This window comes from Tupaia chinensis, unplaced genomic scaffold (genome assembly GCF_000334495.1).
Source record: "Tupaia chinensis unplaced genomic scaffold, TupChi_1.0 Scaffold000355_1, whole genome shotgun sequence".
In the NCBI taxonomy this organism is placed as follows: domain Eukaryota; kingdom Metazoa; phylum Chordata; class Mammalia; order Scandentia; family Tupaiidae; genus Tupaia; species Tupaia belangeri.
The window spans coordinates 11,762,170-11,781,942 of NW_006159850.1; the positions used below are offsets into that span (position 1 = coordinate 11,762,170).

At 37.5% G+C, this 19,773-nt stretch overlaps 1 protein-coding gene across 2 annotated transcripts in view; it reads right to left on the reverse strand.

Annotated features, from left to right (window-relative positions):
* CNTNAP4 (contactin associated protein family member 4) overlaps window positions 1–19,773 on the reverse strand; it is a 278,572-nt gene that overhangs the window by 33,278 nt on the left and 225,521 nt on the right. For both annotated transcript variants that reach the window (XM_027773495.1, XM_006152611.2), the window contains exons 16-17: window positions 8,130–8,300; window positions 6,597–6,815 (exon numbers count right to left, since the gene is read on the reverse strand). In XM_027773495.1, the coding sequence (XP_027629296.1) occupies window positions 6,597–6,815; window positions 8,130–8,300 (390 nt within the window). The remainder of the gene's footprint in view (window positions 1–6,596; window positions 6,816–8,129; window positions 8,301–19,773) is intronic.

Consider the following 19,773-nt stretch of genomic DNA (forward strand, 5'->3'; position numbering starts at 1 on the left):
TCTCCTTCATTCTCCTCTCGGGATCCTGGGCATGCACGCACACACGCCCGGCGTGAGTTTTAAGCCACCGGGTCTGGGACATGAACCGCAATCGACTACATGGGAGTCCAGCGACATAGCCATCACGCTGTTGGTTCCCCAAGGAAATAAACAGATTTGAGCAGCCACTTGGTAAAGAAGGCTATCTGATGGTCCACAGAGAGATGGTAATATCTTCTAATGCTTACCATATGTATATGTGTATGTATGTATATATCTTTTGACCCAGTAATTCCACTCCTAGGTATACACCAATGAAAATATAAGATATGTTCCCACACACACATACAAAACTAGTACAAGGAGGTATTCGTAATATCCCATCTCTGCAAATACACTAATGCCCATTCACAGTAAATGAACATATCTCTGTGCCAGTGTAGCTGGCTTTCCAAAAGGTCCCAGAGGAAATCAATGTACAGCTGAGATTGAGAGCTATGGCCTCAGAGCTTCAATGGGCTTAGAGTTCATCTCTAACTTCTGTGCACAGTTTTCAGAAGTCATCCACTCTCAATACTAAATAAATATTTGTAGACCTGATGCAAGTCAAATGCAACACAAACGACTTCTGAGCATGTCAGGGGTCCTTGCTTCTCCTCTGGGTTTTAGCCACAGAGTATTGAAATAAAGTTTGGCCCATTTAAAAACCTGTCAGTGAAAGAATTTAGACTGGAAACAAAAATTGCAGAGCTGGTTGAGTGAAAATCAATTCAAGGCTAATTTAAGAAGCTTCTAGGAAAAATGCTGAGTTTACAAACCAAAATAGAAAATGACCACTGTCACATCTCAGCTTAAAAAAATGATTGATTCTTTTCCCTCCATCATTTCCGTGGTTGGGAGATGTTTGTGAGCCCATGATAACAGCAGTGACTCTGCAACACTGAGCTCTCAGTGTTAACAAGGTCAAGGGCATATGTTCAATATACCAGTTGGCCTCAGTTGCTAAGCTTATGTCTTCAAAGGAATAAGTAGCATCTCTGGACAGGGTTATTTTAGATATGTCATAAATCACACACCCTCAAAAGACAAAGTGAATGAATGTAAAAGGGATGGGAAAGGCCCATTGTCACAATTAAGAATAAGAATAGAAAAAGACAGACTGCAAATGAAAGTGAATCATCATTTTTCTTGCTTATGAAAAGCAACATGATGTGATGGTTGGAATCATTTGGAGGAGCAGGAGGGGCTGGTCATTACATCAGTGCTCACCGTTTGTAATCTGTCTATCACACTCAGTGTTAACGTTTTCACTTATAATCATAGGAGGGCTTTTGTTCATTATTTTAATCCTCTTTCAGTTTGCATGGCATCCTATGGTGTAGGTCAGTTGAAAGTCATTGTTCTGATATTTATAACTACCAGGATTGTTAAAAAGTCTTTGTCTCATATTTCTTGGGTGTAGGCTAACTAGCTGCATCTTTGAACCTCCATTCATCATTTTCTGATTCCTGTTTCAATTGTCACCTATAATGGTAGCCCAGTGGGATACAGGTTTAAAAAAATGCTTTCTATTTATTTTTACGGATTTTGCTGAGAAATTAAAGCATTAATCTTGCCTCAGAGTTCCACTCTGAGATGGGAACCACTCTTTGAAATCCGTCGTTAGTAGAGAGGGTGAAGTCAGCAGTGAAGAAAATGCTTTGGATTCTTTCATGTTATCTCATGGTAGTGGCCACTTCTGGGAGATTACTACAAACGTAAATCTCAAAAAAAGTCACGTTAATAATGAATCTCAGTAAATACAGTCAAACTTGACCAGTGAAAAGTAAAATACAAGTTAAATCAAAATTCACATATATTCAGTTGGCCCTGGATCCTACTGGCTAAGGGAGCCAGTCACAGTATGAATCCCAACCCCAGCAAGTTGAAAAACATCCGTTGTGTCTGTCTGTGTGCTAAAATCCTGACAGAAGAGAGAAATAGAGGAGAAAGGGTTACGGCATGGCCAGACCCCCTTAGGGGGTTCCTCTTCCCTCTCTAGCTATTTCTCTCTCTCTGTCCTCTCTTTCTGGCTACCACATACAATAAAAAAAGAAAAAATTCTCAATATTTTAAAAAGTTAACATATATTCATATATCCACGACATTCTATCGATAGCTAAGTGTTAAACATAGTATCTCACGTTAACGTGTTTCTGTATGTTACTGACGTTTAATGTTTCATATTTGTAATATTATAAAATAACTTTGATATTTGGAAATACCTCACAATAGTTTTTTTCTTAGCTTGGTTACAAATAAGAAGGTATATTTTTGATAAAATCTACTAAATCCTGTGACTTTAACATACCCTTAGACTGACAAGGGCCACCTTGGTCTTTCTGTTTTGTCCTATGTTTATAAAGATTATGTTTTTATGTAATTTATTTTAAAAATAGACGTTATTGCATATATTTAAGATTTAGAACATAATGTTATAGGATTCAAATAGATAGTGAATAAAGTGATTAACTTGTCACTTCCCATGGCTACATTTTTGGTGACGAGAACAACTAAAAACCAACCGATTTAACAAAAATTTCCAAATGCTATACACTTTTAACTATAGTCCTCATGTTGTACATTAGCTCTCTAGACTTGTTCAGACATTATTATTTCATTATCATCAGTCTCTGAGTTTAAAACATGTTTATTAGAATAAAGTCATGCAGAAAACGATAGACTTAATTAATTTTCACAATCATGTGAACTTCATTCATCCGTCCCATTATCCAAATACAAATGATAGTTGTTATGCACCCTTGAAAATACTGATTAGCTATAATTATGTTTAAGATAGATAGATGAACTACAAATCAAACTCTGGAACTTGTAAGTAAGGGGAATTAAATTACCCCTTAAAATTTTAACTAGAAAATCAATTATATTAGATTAAAGCAGAGATTCCTACTCACCCTTGGAGTCACTGACTTTGACAGCAGACTCAGACTTGAACAAAGACCAGCAGTTAGCATAATGGCTATGTTGCTGGACTCCCATGTAGTAGACCGCGGTTCGAGTTCTGGACCTGGTGGCTTAAACTCACACCAGGCACGTGTGTGTGTGTGCCCAAGATCCCAAGAGGAGAATGGAGAAGAAGGGATTGTGGCGTGGCCATCCCCCCTAGGGGGTGATTTCTCACTTTCTGTCTCTCTATCTCTGTCTGTCTTTCTGGCGAGCACACGTGCCCTATAGCAAAAGCCTCTCTTAAAAATAAAAAATAAAAACAGAATCAGACTTTAACATACTTGAAGGTGTTAACATGTGAGAAAACCATTTCCAAAAAAAAGGGTCCTTCTCCATGTAACATTTACTAAAACAGAATCTGTGAACAAAGAAGCTGAATTTCTTGGTGAGAGTACATGGAATCTCACTGAAGGAGAAGAAAAAGATGGGATATTTTCTCTGGCCTGTGGAGAAAGACCAGAGGCTTCTTGCTGCCTGGTGACAACATGTCTGTGGTATATAATCTGTCCTGTGGGACCATGGAACACCTTTAATCACTACTACAAATTGGTTAAGGGAAGAAAACAAGAAGAGCTGACTGCAGGTGAAATTAAAAACAGGGAAATGATGTGAGCAACCCAGAGACCTACATAAAACCATCTTGCTCCAAGGATATTCCCCTGGGTAAGTAGGAAAATGCTGACAACCACCACCAATTCATTAGCACGTTGTGGGTCTCTACGTGTGAAATATGTCCCAGCTCTCTATTTCAACATCTCTGCTTTACCCGTGTGACCATTTTCTTGCATATGGACTATCTCCTGATTCTTTCCACTCACTTCTCTCCCAGGGGTAAGAGAAAACTGGGGAAATGTAAATTCATGATCCCACTCCCCTGCTCCCTTAGAATACACTCACAACCTCACAAGGTCCAGTGTGCAACTCGACCCTCATTCTCTGTGACTGCTTGGGTTTTCTCCTTGTTCCTTGAAGACCTACAGCTCATACCCACTATTGTGAGCATCTCTTCACTCAGAATTTTCCTTTTTAAGAGAGAACAAGGTTCTTCTCCCTCCTGCTTTACCTGGTCTCTGTTCAAATCTTAAGGTTCTCAGAGAGAACTTCTCTAACAACCCTACTTGAAAGAGAAGCTCCCAACCTAAATCATTGCCTCATTCCTTTCTCTGCTCTTCTTCATAGCGTTTATCATTATCCAAAAATGCATATATGCATATAGATATATACACATACATATATCTGTGTGTACATGTATATGTGTCGGGGGGGAGGTTATTTCTTACTCTTTTATTATCTGTCTCTTGTCTCTTCCACTGAAATATACTCTCAGGAAGGCAGAGAGCTTTTTGGTCTTAGTAAGTGCTTCATGAAATTAGCTCTAATTACTACTGATTTTTCACTAGCTTTCCATCCACTGTGCTCTAATTCAGTGTAACCTTGTTAATTATAATTTGTCTTTCATTGAGTCTGCCTGCAGGGAAAAATATCTTCATCTTCAAGTTAAAAAAATAAATAAAATACACTATGATGTTTTTGATAGTAATGTTGTAAATTGATAAAACTAATATTTTTGTCTTGCGAGCACTGGTTCATTAACTCGACTGGGCCCTTTCCTGAGAGAGCAGTCCACCCCGTGGTAGAGGGAGAGAAAACACAAGACTCTTATGTGGCCTCTTGAAGCCAGTAAGCTCCACCCAGCCTGCAAGTTTATTTATTTATTTTTTAATAAGCCCTTCTCGTAGGATCACCACAAATCATGGAGACTTACAAGTTTACTTGGGAGCAGAAAGGAGAAAACTGTACACATTTTGACAGTCAGTGTAACATTTTTCCCAGAGATCTTTCTGCCTTTCCTTTTCAATTTTCAATTATTTTTACTTAATCGTAATCAAATTTTTTTTGTTTTTAAAGCTTTCAGGTAACACAGCCATCCTTAAATGAGAACATATGTGGGAACATCAAAGATCTAATCAATTGCCTCTCAAAAGATAAAATCTCTTAGATCCTTATTAAAATTATATTGGATGAGTGATGGCGAAAGACCCAAATTCTGCTCTGAAGCCGCTTTCTGCTGTCATCCCAGCTCCTCATTACAGCTACCTGCAATGAAATTAAGGCCAGGATTCGTATCCAATACGACGTACAGTGGCTCCAACTCCGTGAAGGTGAAATTCACGCCCAAGATGAAAGGTCAGCTACAGGCAAAGTGTGGCATGTTTCACTGGAAAAATTGAGGACTATCTCAGCTCTCTCAATTTCCGAGAACAGGAAGGCTATTTCCAACTTTACTGACAGATTCTAAATTGCTGTACCTTTTGTTGTGGCCACTTCTCTCTCTCTCTCTCTCTCTCTCTCTGTTTTTTTTTTCTTTTTTGATTATTGAAAAAATATCTATGTCAATTTTCTGACAGCTTCTAGTATGTTATTAAGAGAAAATTTACATATTTCTTCTCATATATCCCTTATTATTTCCATACCTTTAAATTGGTCAGGTGAGATGCCATGATTAGATTGTTCATAATAGTGTCTTACGCATAGAAGTTATTCTTTAAATATTTATCGAGTGAAAGAATACTGATGAAAATAACGAGTATAACAATTCATTAGAAACCCTAAATATGTCTTAGCCTAAGGTGTCACAAATAAGCTTCATCCTTTGCAGTGAGGGAGAGCATAGTAAGACCAGACTGTCAGGCAATGCCAGGTAGAACTGAGATTGGGTGAAAATTTTGCTTGAACATTTCATTCTTGACCGTGCTTGAAATATCACTCCTGAGAATTCATCGCTTATCCTGCTTCGGAGTGTTACTACATCCTTACTTACATGAAAATATAGAGAAGAGATCAAGAAGAGGCAATGCCTTAACTTCAGGGTCCGTAAGTTCTGTAAAGTAATTAGCAAAGACGTAAAGGAAAAAGAAGCCCAGTTAGAAGGATTCCACTCTCGAGTCCGTCGCTACCGAATGGACGGATTCAGGAAATAAAGGAACAGCATTTAGGTATCAGAAGATATTGGAATAATGGGCAACACGAGGGGAAACTGCAGAAAAAGAGATGGCACCGGTCACACCGTGGATTCCACACTCCGTGCCCTGCTTCCTTGCTCTTGGTCCTGCCACTGGCCTATTTCTGGAGTGGGGTGGGGAATGGGGAAGGAACCACTGCTCAGCACCAACCACGATTACAAAGAGGGTTACTTAACAATCCTGGAAACAGAGATAAACATTTCCAATATACTAAAAGCACTAGTGTGATAAATAAACAAATAATGTCATCTGGAATAAGAAGAATGCAGGTATACAGGCTTAGCATTTAGTCAAACACAAATCTGAATCTCATTTACTAGGTGGATCTCTGAAGGCAAGTCAACCCTCCGAACCTCAGTTTTCCCATCTGCACAATAGAAATAGTATTCACTTCAAAGGTTGGTTATGAGGAAGAAATGAAATACCTGGCATAGTCTGGAACCTAGGTTCTCAGTGAATGGTGGCTTGTTATTACTGTTCGTTGTCGTTATAGTCGCTATTTTTATAGACGGTAATCTTTTTATTTTGGCCCACTTCCACACTTACATCATAAAATCATACGACACTTTGCTTTAAGTGAGAACCTACCCACGAAGAGTTGACTATTAAGTTGTAAAAGGACGTGTCCGTCAGCTGGAGCAGGCTGCGTCTTTGGAGGGAGCTGGTCCACTTGAATGGATGCCTCTTTTATGTTCCTTTCAACTCTAACATGGTGCCACTGGTTGTCGTTGAAGTGACTGGGTGACTCCACTGAGATTTCAAAAGGTCCATTCCCCACATCAAATGAGAAGGCCACTACTGTTGGAGCTGGAAATATCAGACATGAAGACTGTTCAAGTGAGTTCATTCAGCAAAAAGCTGAGTCTTCGAAACACTTGGGAATAACACCACAGTGTAATAATCATGAAATATAAACACACTTGTTTGGATTTTGTGGAAGAAACCACTGACATCTGTACAGAAATAGGTCTTCTAATGTGGAACGAGACAGGAAAATGCATTTATATTTTTAGAAAAACAATGGATGTTTAAAAATACATTCTTGGGCCAGCAAGTGGTGCTAGATTCCCACATGGCTGACCTCGTTTCAGATTCCTGATTGGTGGCTTGAACATTATGCTGGGCACTTATGCACATGTGCCCAAACTCCTGAGAGAGAATGGAGGAGGAAGGATTATGGTGTGCCCATCCCTCCTGGGGCATGATTTCTCACTTTTCCTGTCACTCTCTTTCTGTTTCTCTGTCTCTCTTTAGTGAGCTTACACATCCTGTGGCAAAAAAAAAGAAAAAAAAAGGAAAAAAAACAAAAATACATCCTCCAAGTTAATTTTTCATAATGAGAAAGAGTGAAGCTATTTAGCCAGGGCAAGAAAACTAAATAGTATCTGGCATTTTATATAAAGATAGTTATTACAGTGACTCGATGTTATAATTTTAAAGGTTCGCAATATACATTTGATATTAAAATGTTAATATTAGGTTGTTGGGAGGTCATGAGGTATTTCTCTATGTTTTTCTATACAAAAAATGCATCATGACTTTCCAGACAACCCAACAGCAGCCTCGGAGTACATCAAAATGAGATGAGTGGTTTATTTAATTAAGCAATTTTATAAATCACTAGAAAATTACTTTTTAAATTGTAACTATTTGAAATTAAAACTCTTCTTAGGCATGGTGGTTAAGGTGCTGGACTTCCATATGGTCGACAGTGGTTCAAGTCCCAGACCAGAAAGCTTGCTTCTCTCTCTTTTTCTTTCTTTCTCTCTCTTTCTCTCTCTCTCTCTCTCTCTACTTCTCTCTTCCTGGTGAGTGCATGTGCCTTATATCAAATTAAATAATAATAATAAATAAAAATAAGATAAATAATTCTTTTTTAAAAAACCTCTTCTTAAATTGGTTCTAGGGATTGTCAATAATTTCACCAAATTACATTTTGTTAAATATAAAATTATTTACTTATAAAAAGGATACATTAATACCACAGAATTTTTTCGAAGGAACAGAATAAAAAGATTCAGTTGATACAGAAGACAAATGGGTACTTTAAAATTTAGTTAAGAGATTCACTACTCAGTGATAGAATCCTGCAGACCTTTCTGGAAAAGAAAGGAGACTCACAGCGTAGCTCTATCCGTATGAAGTCGGTAATCCCCAGGTTCTCTAAAAATACCCCAGATGAAGCTGTTGTCTTAAAAAAGAAAGACACATCGGCACTAAGTTCTCCATGGAAGGTGGGAAAATGAAGATATGAAGCCTCTGTATCGAAGAAAGCTGAATTCCAAAATAACCCTGTTAAAAGAAGAGGGAATCAATTCAACACATAAGGAAATAAATGTATAAAATGAATTCATGGTATAATTATATTTTTTAGCTTTAGCATTTTTTACTATTAAAGATATTGCTCACTTATATAAATCTTCTTTTTTCTACTAACTACATAATATGTAAAAGATGAGAATATGATTACAAAATTTACAAAGATTAAAATCCTAGATTCTGTCCAATTTAGGAGAATAATCACTACAGAAATTACTTGAATGCTGTATTGTATATTTAAAAACTCCTCAGCATAAATACAATCTTCTGAAAAAATTTTATTACAGGGCCTGCCAAATATTGATTAACAGCTTACTTTTTTAAAAATTTCATTTTCTTTTATACATTCAATCACATTATTATTTGGCTTACAAAATGGATATTTCAACAGGTGAACATTTTTCCCTAGTACAGTTGATAAAACTATAAAATATTTCAACAGGTAATACCACATTTCTTTGTCCCATTAATGCTTTGCCTCCCTATTCTTCTAAATGTCCTCCCTCAGGCCCTCCCTTTTCACATACACTGTATCTGGTATTTACATCTATATACTGTATTTCTATATCCTTTAGTCAATCAGTTTCAGTCATAGAGTGTGGACACTTGGTATAGATTAAGTGGGGACATACAATGCCTCTCCTTCATAGCCTGGCTTGCATTTCTATAACTTAAAATTTTAAATAGCTACTTGTTTTGAATAACAAAAACTCTAAAGAAGCTCAAAGTGTTTTATTTATTTATTTTTCTAACACCTTTGACACATACACTTCACACAAGTTACACTCTCAACTGTTTTCATTAATGGGCCTTGTGATTTTCTAAATGGAGCTTGGCATTCTAAATATTTTCCTCTAATTAAGTCCAAGACAAACCTTACTCTGTGTTAAAGCTGATATTCTCATGGAAATGCTTTTTTTGTTCAAAATTATCTCTTACTTTGCTTATGAGTGAAGTATTGTAGGTGAACAGTAGAGGAAAAGTAGTCTTAGAAAGTTTAAACGGAGCTGTCTCTATAACCTAGTGGTTAAGGAAACCAGTTCCTCATTGTCAACTATGATTGAAATCCCAAACCTGGCAGCTTGAAAAACATGCTGAACACATGTATATGCCCCAAATCCCAACAGGGGGGAGAAGTGAAAGAGAAGGGATTGCAGTGTGATCATACCCCACTGGGAGTGCTTTGTCTCTCTCTCTCTCTCTCTCTCTCTCTCTCTCTTTCTCTCTGCCCCCTCTTCCCTCTCTTCCCTCTTCTCTCTCTCTCTTTTCCTCTTTGTCGAGCTCATGCACCCTCTGGCTATTAAAAAAAAAAGTTTACAGATGCTCGGAATAGACAGAAAATTTTTGTAAATATTTAAAAGGTTGAGCAACATGAAAAAAAATATGGGGAATATAAAGTTAATGATAATCCTACCAAATACAACTTATCTTCTCTTTCCCATTCTTTGTTTATTCTTCCTATCTGCAACTTTTCTTCTGAAAAGATACTGTGGGCTTTACACAGCAGAAAGTGTAAAATAGAATGTTAATGCAATGTCCTGAGCTGGCAGAAGGGAAATCCAGCTGAGGATGTGTGGTTGACAAGGAGCGTTACCAAAGATTGAACTACACATGATCGCTGCTACCAGCAAGGTCTCCACACATCAAGCATAAACAGACAACCTCAGCTTTAAGCCACTGCCTCCATGCACATTTCCAACACTGGATACAATTCTTTTATCTAAATTACCTTTCTGGAAAAAGATGGATTGATCCTCTGACGTTAGAAAACAGTAATTTTAAACAGCAGTATTAGGTTAGCAAAGAATATATACCTAGCTAGTTAAAAATCACAAACTTCACTCCGCTTCTACATGTTCCCTAGATTTTAATTTATTTAGTTTCTACAAATTCTGTACCACACAGTAAATAACCACTAGGTTACAGGGCCAGCCCAATTTTCAACTATTTATTAACTTCAATAGAAATCAATAAAGTAAAATAAAAATGAAGAAGATAAACTATGGCTGTATATAATTATATCTTGTGGTTTGCAAGTCAGTATAAAAGAGAATAAAGCTGTTTATAGATGTATGCAGAGTAAACGACCCCCCCCCATGGTCATCCCCTACCTACACACATATACTCAGTAAGGTTAGTGTGACAAACAGAAAGTGAAGTTTCCTCTCAGAAGGCACAACAGAAGTTATTTCTGAAATCAAAGGATTTTACAAATTTCTGAACAAGATATTTTTCTCATTATTCTTATATTAGTTTTGTTCAGAATTACTTTAGTATAATAGCAAAGGCATAGACATATGTATAGACTTTAATTATTCAAATACACACAATTTTATTGTACAAGAGGCTAGGAAAATAGAATTTTGCAATAAGCATTCAATTTTTTAGTCTAGTAGTAAGAGGATATATAAAATTGTAAAGGAGATGAGCAAAGCGTATTTAAGTTTGCCATTACATTATCTGTCTGTCATTCCCAGGAAGGCCAGAGTGAGGACATTAAGGAGTTTAGCTAACCACCAGAAGGGTGATCTTTCCAAGTGTGATATCCCTATTTTATCTGAGCCAATCTCTTTTGAACTAATAAATGGAAATATCTTAATATATTAGGAACACATATTACAAATTCAAGATAAAGCTAGTCTTCCTAAGATCAACTCGTTCCATGAACAAACATAATAATGCAGTAAAATTTGAGACCAGTCATCCACTTGAAAAGATCAACTATCAGCAAATCAGTTATAACCAAATTCAGCTATTTATAAATGTACAAGGAAGTCACTCTATTCTAGGCAAAACACATAAGTAAGCACACAATCAGAGTTAATTTTGAACTTTTCATGGACCATACACTAACAGAAGTGGGCTCCTTTCTTTACAGCAGTTAAAGTCAAAAATAAGTTGGTATTCATAGTACTTTCGCTTTAAAAAATATTTTTACACTGCAATTGACTGTCAATAGAACTCTTAATAGCTTTCTGTCTTTCCACTTACAGACTTTATGGCATAGATAGATGTTTCTCTTTTTAAGCAAGCACATCTACCCATTGGCCCTTTATAGCCTATTTGCAATTTGGCACATTGAATTTTTTTCCAGGCACAGAGAATTACCTTTATGTATTAATTAATTAATGTATTTCATTAGACCATAATAACTGAAAATAAAAACAACTCAAGTATTCAGATTGTATTTATAGCTTAATGAGTCTTTCATATAGGACATTTCATGGTTACTCTCTTTTCATTCTAGCCATTTGGAAAGGTATGTAGTGACAACTTATTGTGGTTCTAATATGCATTTGCCTAGTGGTTAATGATGTTGAGTAACTTTTCATACCCTTATTTGCCACCTGTATAAATTCTTTAATTAGATTAAGTACTTCATTAGACCATAATAATTGAAAATAAAAACTAGTAAATTATTTATAATATACTTATTGCCTAATGATTCCTGCATATAGGATTTAATTACAAATCCTTATATGTGATTGGGAATGAACCTGCTCATTTTCTAAAGAATACCACATGTAAATACTTATTGGATATAACATAATGCCAAATGTGAGTACTAAATTCTGCTCTGCAGTTACACTATATTTCCCTAATGCTTTCATTGTCTCATGCTTTTTAGGATAATTTCACCTCTTTCCCCTCCCCAAACATACTACATCACTTTTCTCATCTTTAAACTTTTGCTTTTATCTTCTCTAAGAAGAGAGAAGAAGGCAGAAGAAACCTTCCAAGAGCTCCTATAACCTACTCACATTCCTGCATCATTGACCATAGTCTTCATTCTCCCCTTGGCAATGGATCAAGTCTTCCCATTCTCAGAATTTCTATGATGAATCTCTCCTATCACACAGATATGCTATTAATTCTCCCATCTAAAACAAAACAAAACAAACAAAAAAAAACCCAATATTGTGATCCTACTCTTCTCCCCACTAACCACTAATTTGCTGGTGTTTTTTCTCTTTCCACTGTTTCTTGAACCTATCCAGGATTTCATCCCATAACATTTGCCCAAACACACTGTCACTGTGGTCACTAATGACCCCCACATTGCTAAATTCAATCATTAGTTTTCAGCCCTCATCTTTCTTAAGCTACCAACATTGTTTTTTCAGAATTACTTTTTTTATTTACTATTATTTTTTAATTTGCCCAGAGAGAGAGAAAGGAAAAATGAGAAAGCAAGCTGCCAGGTATGGGATTCAAACCATAGTCAACCATGTGGAAGTCCAGCACCTTAACCACCTGCTGGCCCCAAGCTACCAACATTTACAGAGTTGATGATCTTCTTCTCGAAACATTTTCTTCATTTAGAGCCCGGGATGCACCCTGTCTCTCATCAGTGGTATAACTCTCATTCTTTTATTTCTCCTCTTTACGTCCTAAATATCAGTATTGGAATGTCCCAAGGCCCTTTTCTAAGTGCAATAACACGACTTGCTCTGTCCGATGGCTTTAAACATGATGATGACTTACATATATGAAGCCTGGAACTCTCACACTGAAAACTCCACATCACTATATGAATGACTAATGGTATTGCAGTTTCCTTATGTCCCCAATCTGAGCTCCTTCTGTTCCCATGTAACTCCTTGATCCCAGCAACAATATGTCTTACCTTAGTTAATGTCAACTGTATCTCTCCAATTGATTATAAGACCAAGCTTCTTCTTGTTATTCTTGACTCTTTTTTTTACAACCCCTGTCAATTCATCAACAATTTTATACATTCTCTCTCTGTCTCTCTGTCTCTCTCTCTTAATTTATTAGATGCCACTTGCTCAAGAGGGACAGAGATAGAAGGAAGTAAGAAAGTCCCCGCACACACACACCATGGGGCATGGTCACACTACAATCCTTTCTCCTCCAGTTCTTTCTCCTTTCAGGACTTAGAACATGCACCCACACCCAGCATGTTTTTCAAGACATCAAGTCGTGAACTCAAACTGCAATCAACCAAGTGGGATACAGCCACATTACTCCCACATTACTCCTTTTAAACTATAACCATACCATGACTCTCATCATTGCATCCATGATCCAAGCCACCACGTTCTCTCGACTGGGTTGGTGATATGGTCTTGCAAATGGTCTCTTTGGTTTGGCCTTACCCTGGTTCTGTCTCCCAAAAACACGAGTTTGGTCACACCACTCCTCTACTCAAAATTCTTGAATGTTCTCCAGTCTCATTGAGGTAAAATAAATGAATACTTTTCAAAATCTTTCATTTGGAAGAATCTGAATACCAAGGCCTTCTCTGACTTCTGTCATTGTTCACTCTCATTCCAACACTAGGCCATCTGGCTGTTCCACAAACATATCAGAAACATTCTTCCCTCTGACTAAAATTATAACATTTCTTTCATCACTGTAGCCATTGGAAATCTTAAAGTAATTCCAACTTGGTTGCATGACACATATCCCAATAATCCACTCAAATTATTTGTTAAACAAGTGAGAAGAGGGAGAGAAAGGGGAAAAACAGAGAATAAATAAGAGGAAGAAGAGAAAATGGAGAAAGAGAGGAAAGGAATAAAAAGGCGAATAAACTTTAGGAAAATTAAAGAAACGAAACCGAATAAGACAAAATAAAATGAAGTATAAAATAAAATTAAAAGGATTTCCTAACATTGGAGGATTATCAGACATAGTGGAGCTAACAAAATCATATTATCTTATCTGTCCAAATAAAATTGATCTTTACTTTTTATAATGGTTTATATGTAGTCTGCCAAATGGAAGAGAACTCTGTCAAATGGAAGAGAAATTAACCAAATCACAAGTCGATATCTTTTTCCAGTCTAAGCGTCTAATTTCTGCAAAGTTATTTATTGCCTACATGCACCTTTGATTATTTAATGCATTCTGGGCAACTGTGATTTCTCAGACAGCTGTGCTAGTCGATGCACACGAAATGAAGAAACTAATTTCAGTGACTCAAGAATTTCTTAGAACAAGAAACTTGGAACAGTCTTCACTATCTATATAGGTTTTAGAGGTACCTTGATTAAAGATACATTTTAACACAATGAGTTAACTGAGAAATAATGTTTAGTAAAAATGGGTTGAAAAACTTAAGTGCCAACGAGTGAAGAATATGCCTTGCTCTGAGCAGAAATTTAGACCACATTTGTAATGACTCTTGTAACAATTATAAAATGTATATAAACCTTTTACCATATCACATCTATTTCAGGAAAAATTAATAGCAAATGCACAATCCACAGATACATTCTTGTTAAATTACTGACCTTTAAGGATAATTATTCTTTCAAATATTCAGACAGAAAAAGCAAGTAACCTATAAGGTGGAAAAATACGTTTGTCCTAAGATTTCTCCGTAGCAGTCAGTGCCAGAGATGAAGGTGCACTGTCCGCTGATCTCTGAGGGGAAGAAAATGCACCTAACCTCTTTACTCTTTTAACCGTTAAAGCAACATGTTAATGTTCTCCGATTTGGAAGAATTCTAACAACAAGGCCTCTAAGAATGTTTGTGGGAAAAAAATTCAAAAATAAAACCCATTTTATAATGAGATCTAGCCAATCAAAAAGACAGAGGAAGGCTATGGAAGACACAATGACTGCACTCCCCAGCATTAACAAGAGTGCAACAGCGGGCCAACAGGTGGAGTGGTGGAGAAGGCCCTGGACTCACATATGGCAAGCTGCAGTTCGAGGCCTGGACCTGACAGCTTGCTTTCTTTTTCTCTGCAACAATATGTACAAACCAGCAAAGTTCACATGTGTGAACCACAAAAATGTTACACCTTCCTGAATAGGTTAAACATAGGGTTACTGTCTAAACCAGAAATTTCACTCCTAAGGATAGACTCAAGGGAAATGAAAACCCATGTCTACAAAGAAAATTTTACATGGATGGCCACAGTAGCCATATGCATAATATCCGACAAGTGGAACCAGTCCAAATGTCTATCATCTGATGAATGGATAAACACACTGTGTTATATCCATACAAAGAAATATTACGGGGTCCTGAAAAAAACCGAAGTACTGATACATAATATAACACGAATGAAATTGGCAGTATTATACTAACTGAAAGATGTCAGTCACAAAAGGATCACATATTTTTCATTATCATCTATGCAAAATTTTCAGAATAAGAAAGTATGGGGAACCAGCAGTTAGCGTAATGGCTATGTCGCTGGACTCCCACGTGGTCGACCACGGTTCACATCCCGGACCCGGTGGCTTAAAACTCACGCCGGGCACATGTGCATGTGTGCCCAAGATCCCAAGAGGAGAATGGAGGAGAAGGGATTATGGTGTGACCATCCCCCCTGGGGAGTGATTTCTCGCTTTCTATCTCTATGTCTCTGTCTGTCTGGCGAGTGCACGTGCCCTATAGCAAAACCTCTAAAAAAAAAAGAAAGTATGTAAAGATTAAAAGTACATTGGTGTTTCCCTAGGGCTGGGTTTGGGAGTGGGAGTGAAACAGGGAGTTACTGATACATGGCAATCGTTCAATTTAGGGGTGATGAAAATGTTCTCAAACTGGTTATGGTGATGGCTATTTAACTTTGCCTAAAGTACTAAAATGACTAAATGTGTGAAAATATTATCAAATCATACATACACTATAGGTAACACATGGGAATTATCTCTCAATAAAGCTGTCAAAAAAAAAAAAAAAAAACCTAAACCAGTACAAAGTTAAACCAGTCATGTTTGTTTTAGCATCCTAACTCAACAAATATTCTCAAGCAGGTACAAACTCAGGAAATGAAATATTCATGAGTCTGTCTTGGGGAAAAAAGTAAATATCAAGTACCTCACGATAAAATCTTAAAAGAAAAATTTCAAAATAAAATCACGCAAGGATAGAGAAGCCCTAATAACGGGACTAGTGGACAGCATTTAAACGTAAACTATAGGGGGCCGGCATGTGGAGTGGTGGTTAGGAGCGCTGGACTCCCACATGGCCAACCACAGTTCAAGTCCTGGACCCAACGGTTTGCTTTCTCACTTTCTTTCTCTCTCTCTCCCCCCCTCCTGGTAAAATTAAAATAAATAAATAAGGTTAAATGAAAGAATTCTATAAAAAAAGAATCTTAAACAAGTAAGCTATATGATGAATAGCATAAGTATTGGGTGGTCCGGACAGTCATGATGCATTTATGCACAGAAAAAGATGGAAAAATACATCATGACTTTCCCAGCAGCCTGATAGTAAATACTGGGAAGGGAGAGAAAAGGAGGGGGAGAGAACAAATGAGGGCTCATCTTTTCCACTTTTCAGAGTCAATAAATAGTGCCTAAAATTTTTAATGAATTTAATATAAAATTCAGTGACTCTAATCTTTTAAAAGTTTTATCTTTTTTTTTTAAGTTTGGTAGTATCACTCATGTTGGGTATGTGTTTAGTAGATGTATAAATAATATAAAGCAATTATTTGGCTTCAATTTGGTTTCTTCTCAGTTTCAATTAACATTATTTTACAAATTTATTTTTCAATTTATTTTTCTTTCTTTCCAGTGCAATGGTTCTCCACCTGGGATAACTCTACACCCAGGTGACACATGGCAATGTCTGGAGATATATTTGGTCGCCACAGCTGGAGAACAGGCGTCACTGACACATAGGTGGTAAAAACCAGGGACGCTGCTCATTGCCCACGAAGCACAGAAAGGCCCCTCAAGAGTAATGAGAAATTATCCAGCCTAAATGTCATGGGTGCCTCGGCTGGGAAACCCTGTACTAGAGACAGCAAGCAATGTCTGGAATGATACTAACTTAATATTAACCATCACTTCTTCTTCTTTCTTTTTTTTCTTTTTTTTTTTTTTTTTGAGAGGTTTTTGCTATAGGGCGCGTGCACTCACCAGACACAGACAGAGAGATAGAAAGCAAGAGATCACCCCCCAGGGGGATGGCCACACCATAATCCCTTCTCCTCCATTCTCCTCTCAGGATCTTGGGCACGTACGCACGTGCGCCCGGTATGAGTTTTAAGCCACCGGGTCCGGGACTCAAACCGCAGTCGACTACGTGGGAGTCCAGCGACATAGCCATTATGCTAACTGCTGGTCCCAATATTAACCATCATTTCTAAGTTGTGTGATTTTTGGTGATCTTTAAACAGAGAACATTTATTTCTTCCTTTCTGACCTCTACGTCTTGCATTCCTTTTCTTATCACATGTTCTAGGATCGGCAGTATTATGTTGGACATGAGTGGTGAGAGCAAACATTCTGGCCTAACTTGATCTTACAAGAAAGTATTTCAGTCTTCGACTGTTCCATATAATACTGGCTACTGCCTTCATATGGATGCTCTTTATTACATTAAAGTTGTTGAATTCTGCTACTTTTCATGTACTTTTTCAACAGATTTATGTCCATATTCATAAACAAATTATTGAAGGATAGTAATATGTACTGTTTTGTATCTGCAGCACAACTTTCAAAGGCAAATTTATCATGTGTATGTACTTTGGATCTTTGATAAAATCTCTAGCAATGTAATCTATAACTTCTGACCCAGTAGCAATGGCAACACAGAATTTCAGACCCTCTATGTTAAAAGTAAAATGTAGAGAAGGATTTGGGAAAATGCAACATCAATTCATTAGGGATAAGCTCATATCTGGTACCAGTAGATCTCATATTAATTTATTGTTCATTGGTTCTGCTTTCTCAGAGTGTCTGTCTTTTCCCCGAGGATAACATGGCTAGGTATCTAGAATTTCCAACATCTCTAGTTTGTATGAGAAAACAAAAATAAATTCTGTTTTCCTTTTTCTCACCTTTCCATTTTGTTTCCATTTTTCTCTTGACTCAATGGATGGTCCTATTAGCTTCATTCAAATCAGGAAACTGAGGGGTATCTTCAAACCTTTAACTCTCAGCTTTTCATCTAAATCATCTTGAACTTATCTCCCTACCTGATTCCCTTCTTTAAGCCTCATGCCAACCACTGCCTAGGTCGAGCCATTGTTGTCATTCTTGGTCTCACATCTAAGGTCACTTTGCTGATCTTTAGGTTTGCAACATCTTCAGAGTTCCAACTGAGTCATGAAAATAAAGTTATTTCTCAGCTTCAAACCAGTCAAAGTCCAGTTTTGACACCTTCTGGGTAATGTCCACATACCTCTCCTCTACTTATAAGCCCAGTGAGCCTAGTCCTCTGTAAGCTCACACTTGCCCTGTGCATCTCACTGGGAAAGAAAAGAAAAAGGGGCCTAGAGCCATGTACCTTAAGGGGTATAGATTTCCCACAGACAGAAAAAAAAAAAAAAAAAAAAGAAGAGGTATTTAATGTTCTGCAGCCATGGCTCTTCTGACTAAGAGCAATGAAAAGAGCCCTTCATGCAGAAAATAGTTTTCACTTTGTGAGAAGATGAGCCTCAACCCTGAAAATAGATGAAGGAGGCAAGAAGGCCAATTACTCAATTATTGCTTCATTAATACAGCAAAGCTTAATGAGTGGGTCTCGAAATACTTGAGCATATTTGTAAATCCTCACTGCTCATTTGTTGCCCTCCTCCATTCCCGCATGCTCGCTGCCGTTCAATGTGCTTGTTTCTCGAACTCAGCACAGTTCACATTGCAGACCAGGTAACTGTTTGGAGGGCTGTTCAGGTCTGCAGATATTTAGCAGCATCCATGGCCTCTCTCTGCAGAAGCTAGTAACATCCCACCCCTCTGACTGTGACAACCCAAAGATGTCTCCAGATATCACCAAGTGTCCACTGCAGGGCAAGGTCACCTCGAGTAGACAATCAGTGCTCCTTGTGGAGCGATGCTGGGTGCCTAAGAGAATGACAGAGGAAGTTCGGAAGAAAGAAACTAAGGAATCGAGTGGGTAGTGACCTTGGTCAGAGCAGATCGATCCCTGGGATTGTGGCAAATGAAACAAGACCAAGGAAGCCAGCCTGGGTCCCTAAAGGGTTAAGGTCAGAACCAACTGTGGAAGGGGCACGCGGTACATAGAAAAACTTCTCAATAGCCACCAACCGTCATTTTGCTCTCCTGACACATCCCGAGTTTACAACCTCGCATAATTTTTCCTCTCATGACATATCCTATTGTCATCACCACGTGGTTGTGTAAAGCTCCCTGACAAAACAGAAAGTAAAGGGAGCACACGTCGGCCATGGCCATGATGGCAGTCTTTTACAACGTGTATGTCATTCTTTATAAGCCACTGTCATCGATGCTTTTTAACTAAGCGACTTCTGCTGTGTATCTCTGTGAGCCCGCTGGATTGTCAGACCCTCCCTTCTTCGAGTAAAATTTACTTCTTAGAGTAAAATTTTATTTTAGGAGATGCTTTTAATGTAAACGAATATTTCTTCTATTTCCGTCTTAAGTTTCAGAAGTACTAAAAATATACTTAATGAATGTATCTGTCTCTAACTGATTTCAGAGAAGCTAATCTATGAATAGATACAAATGCTCATTTCATTTCCTGCT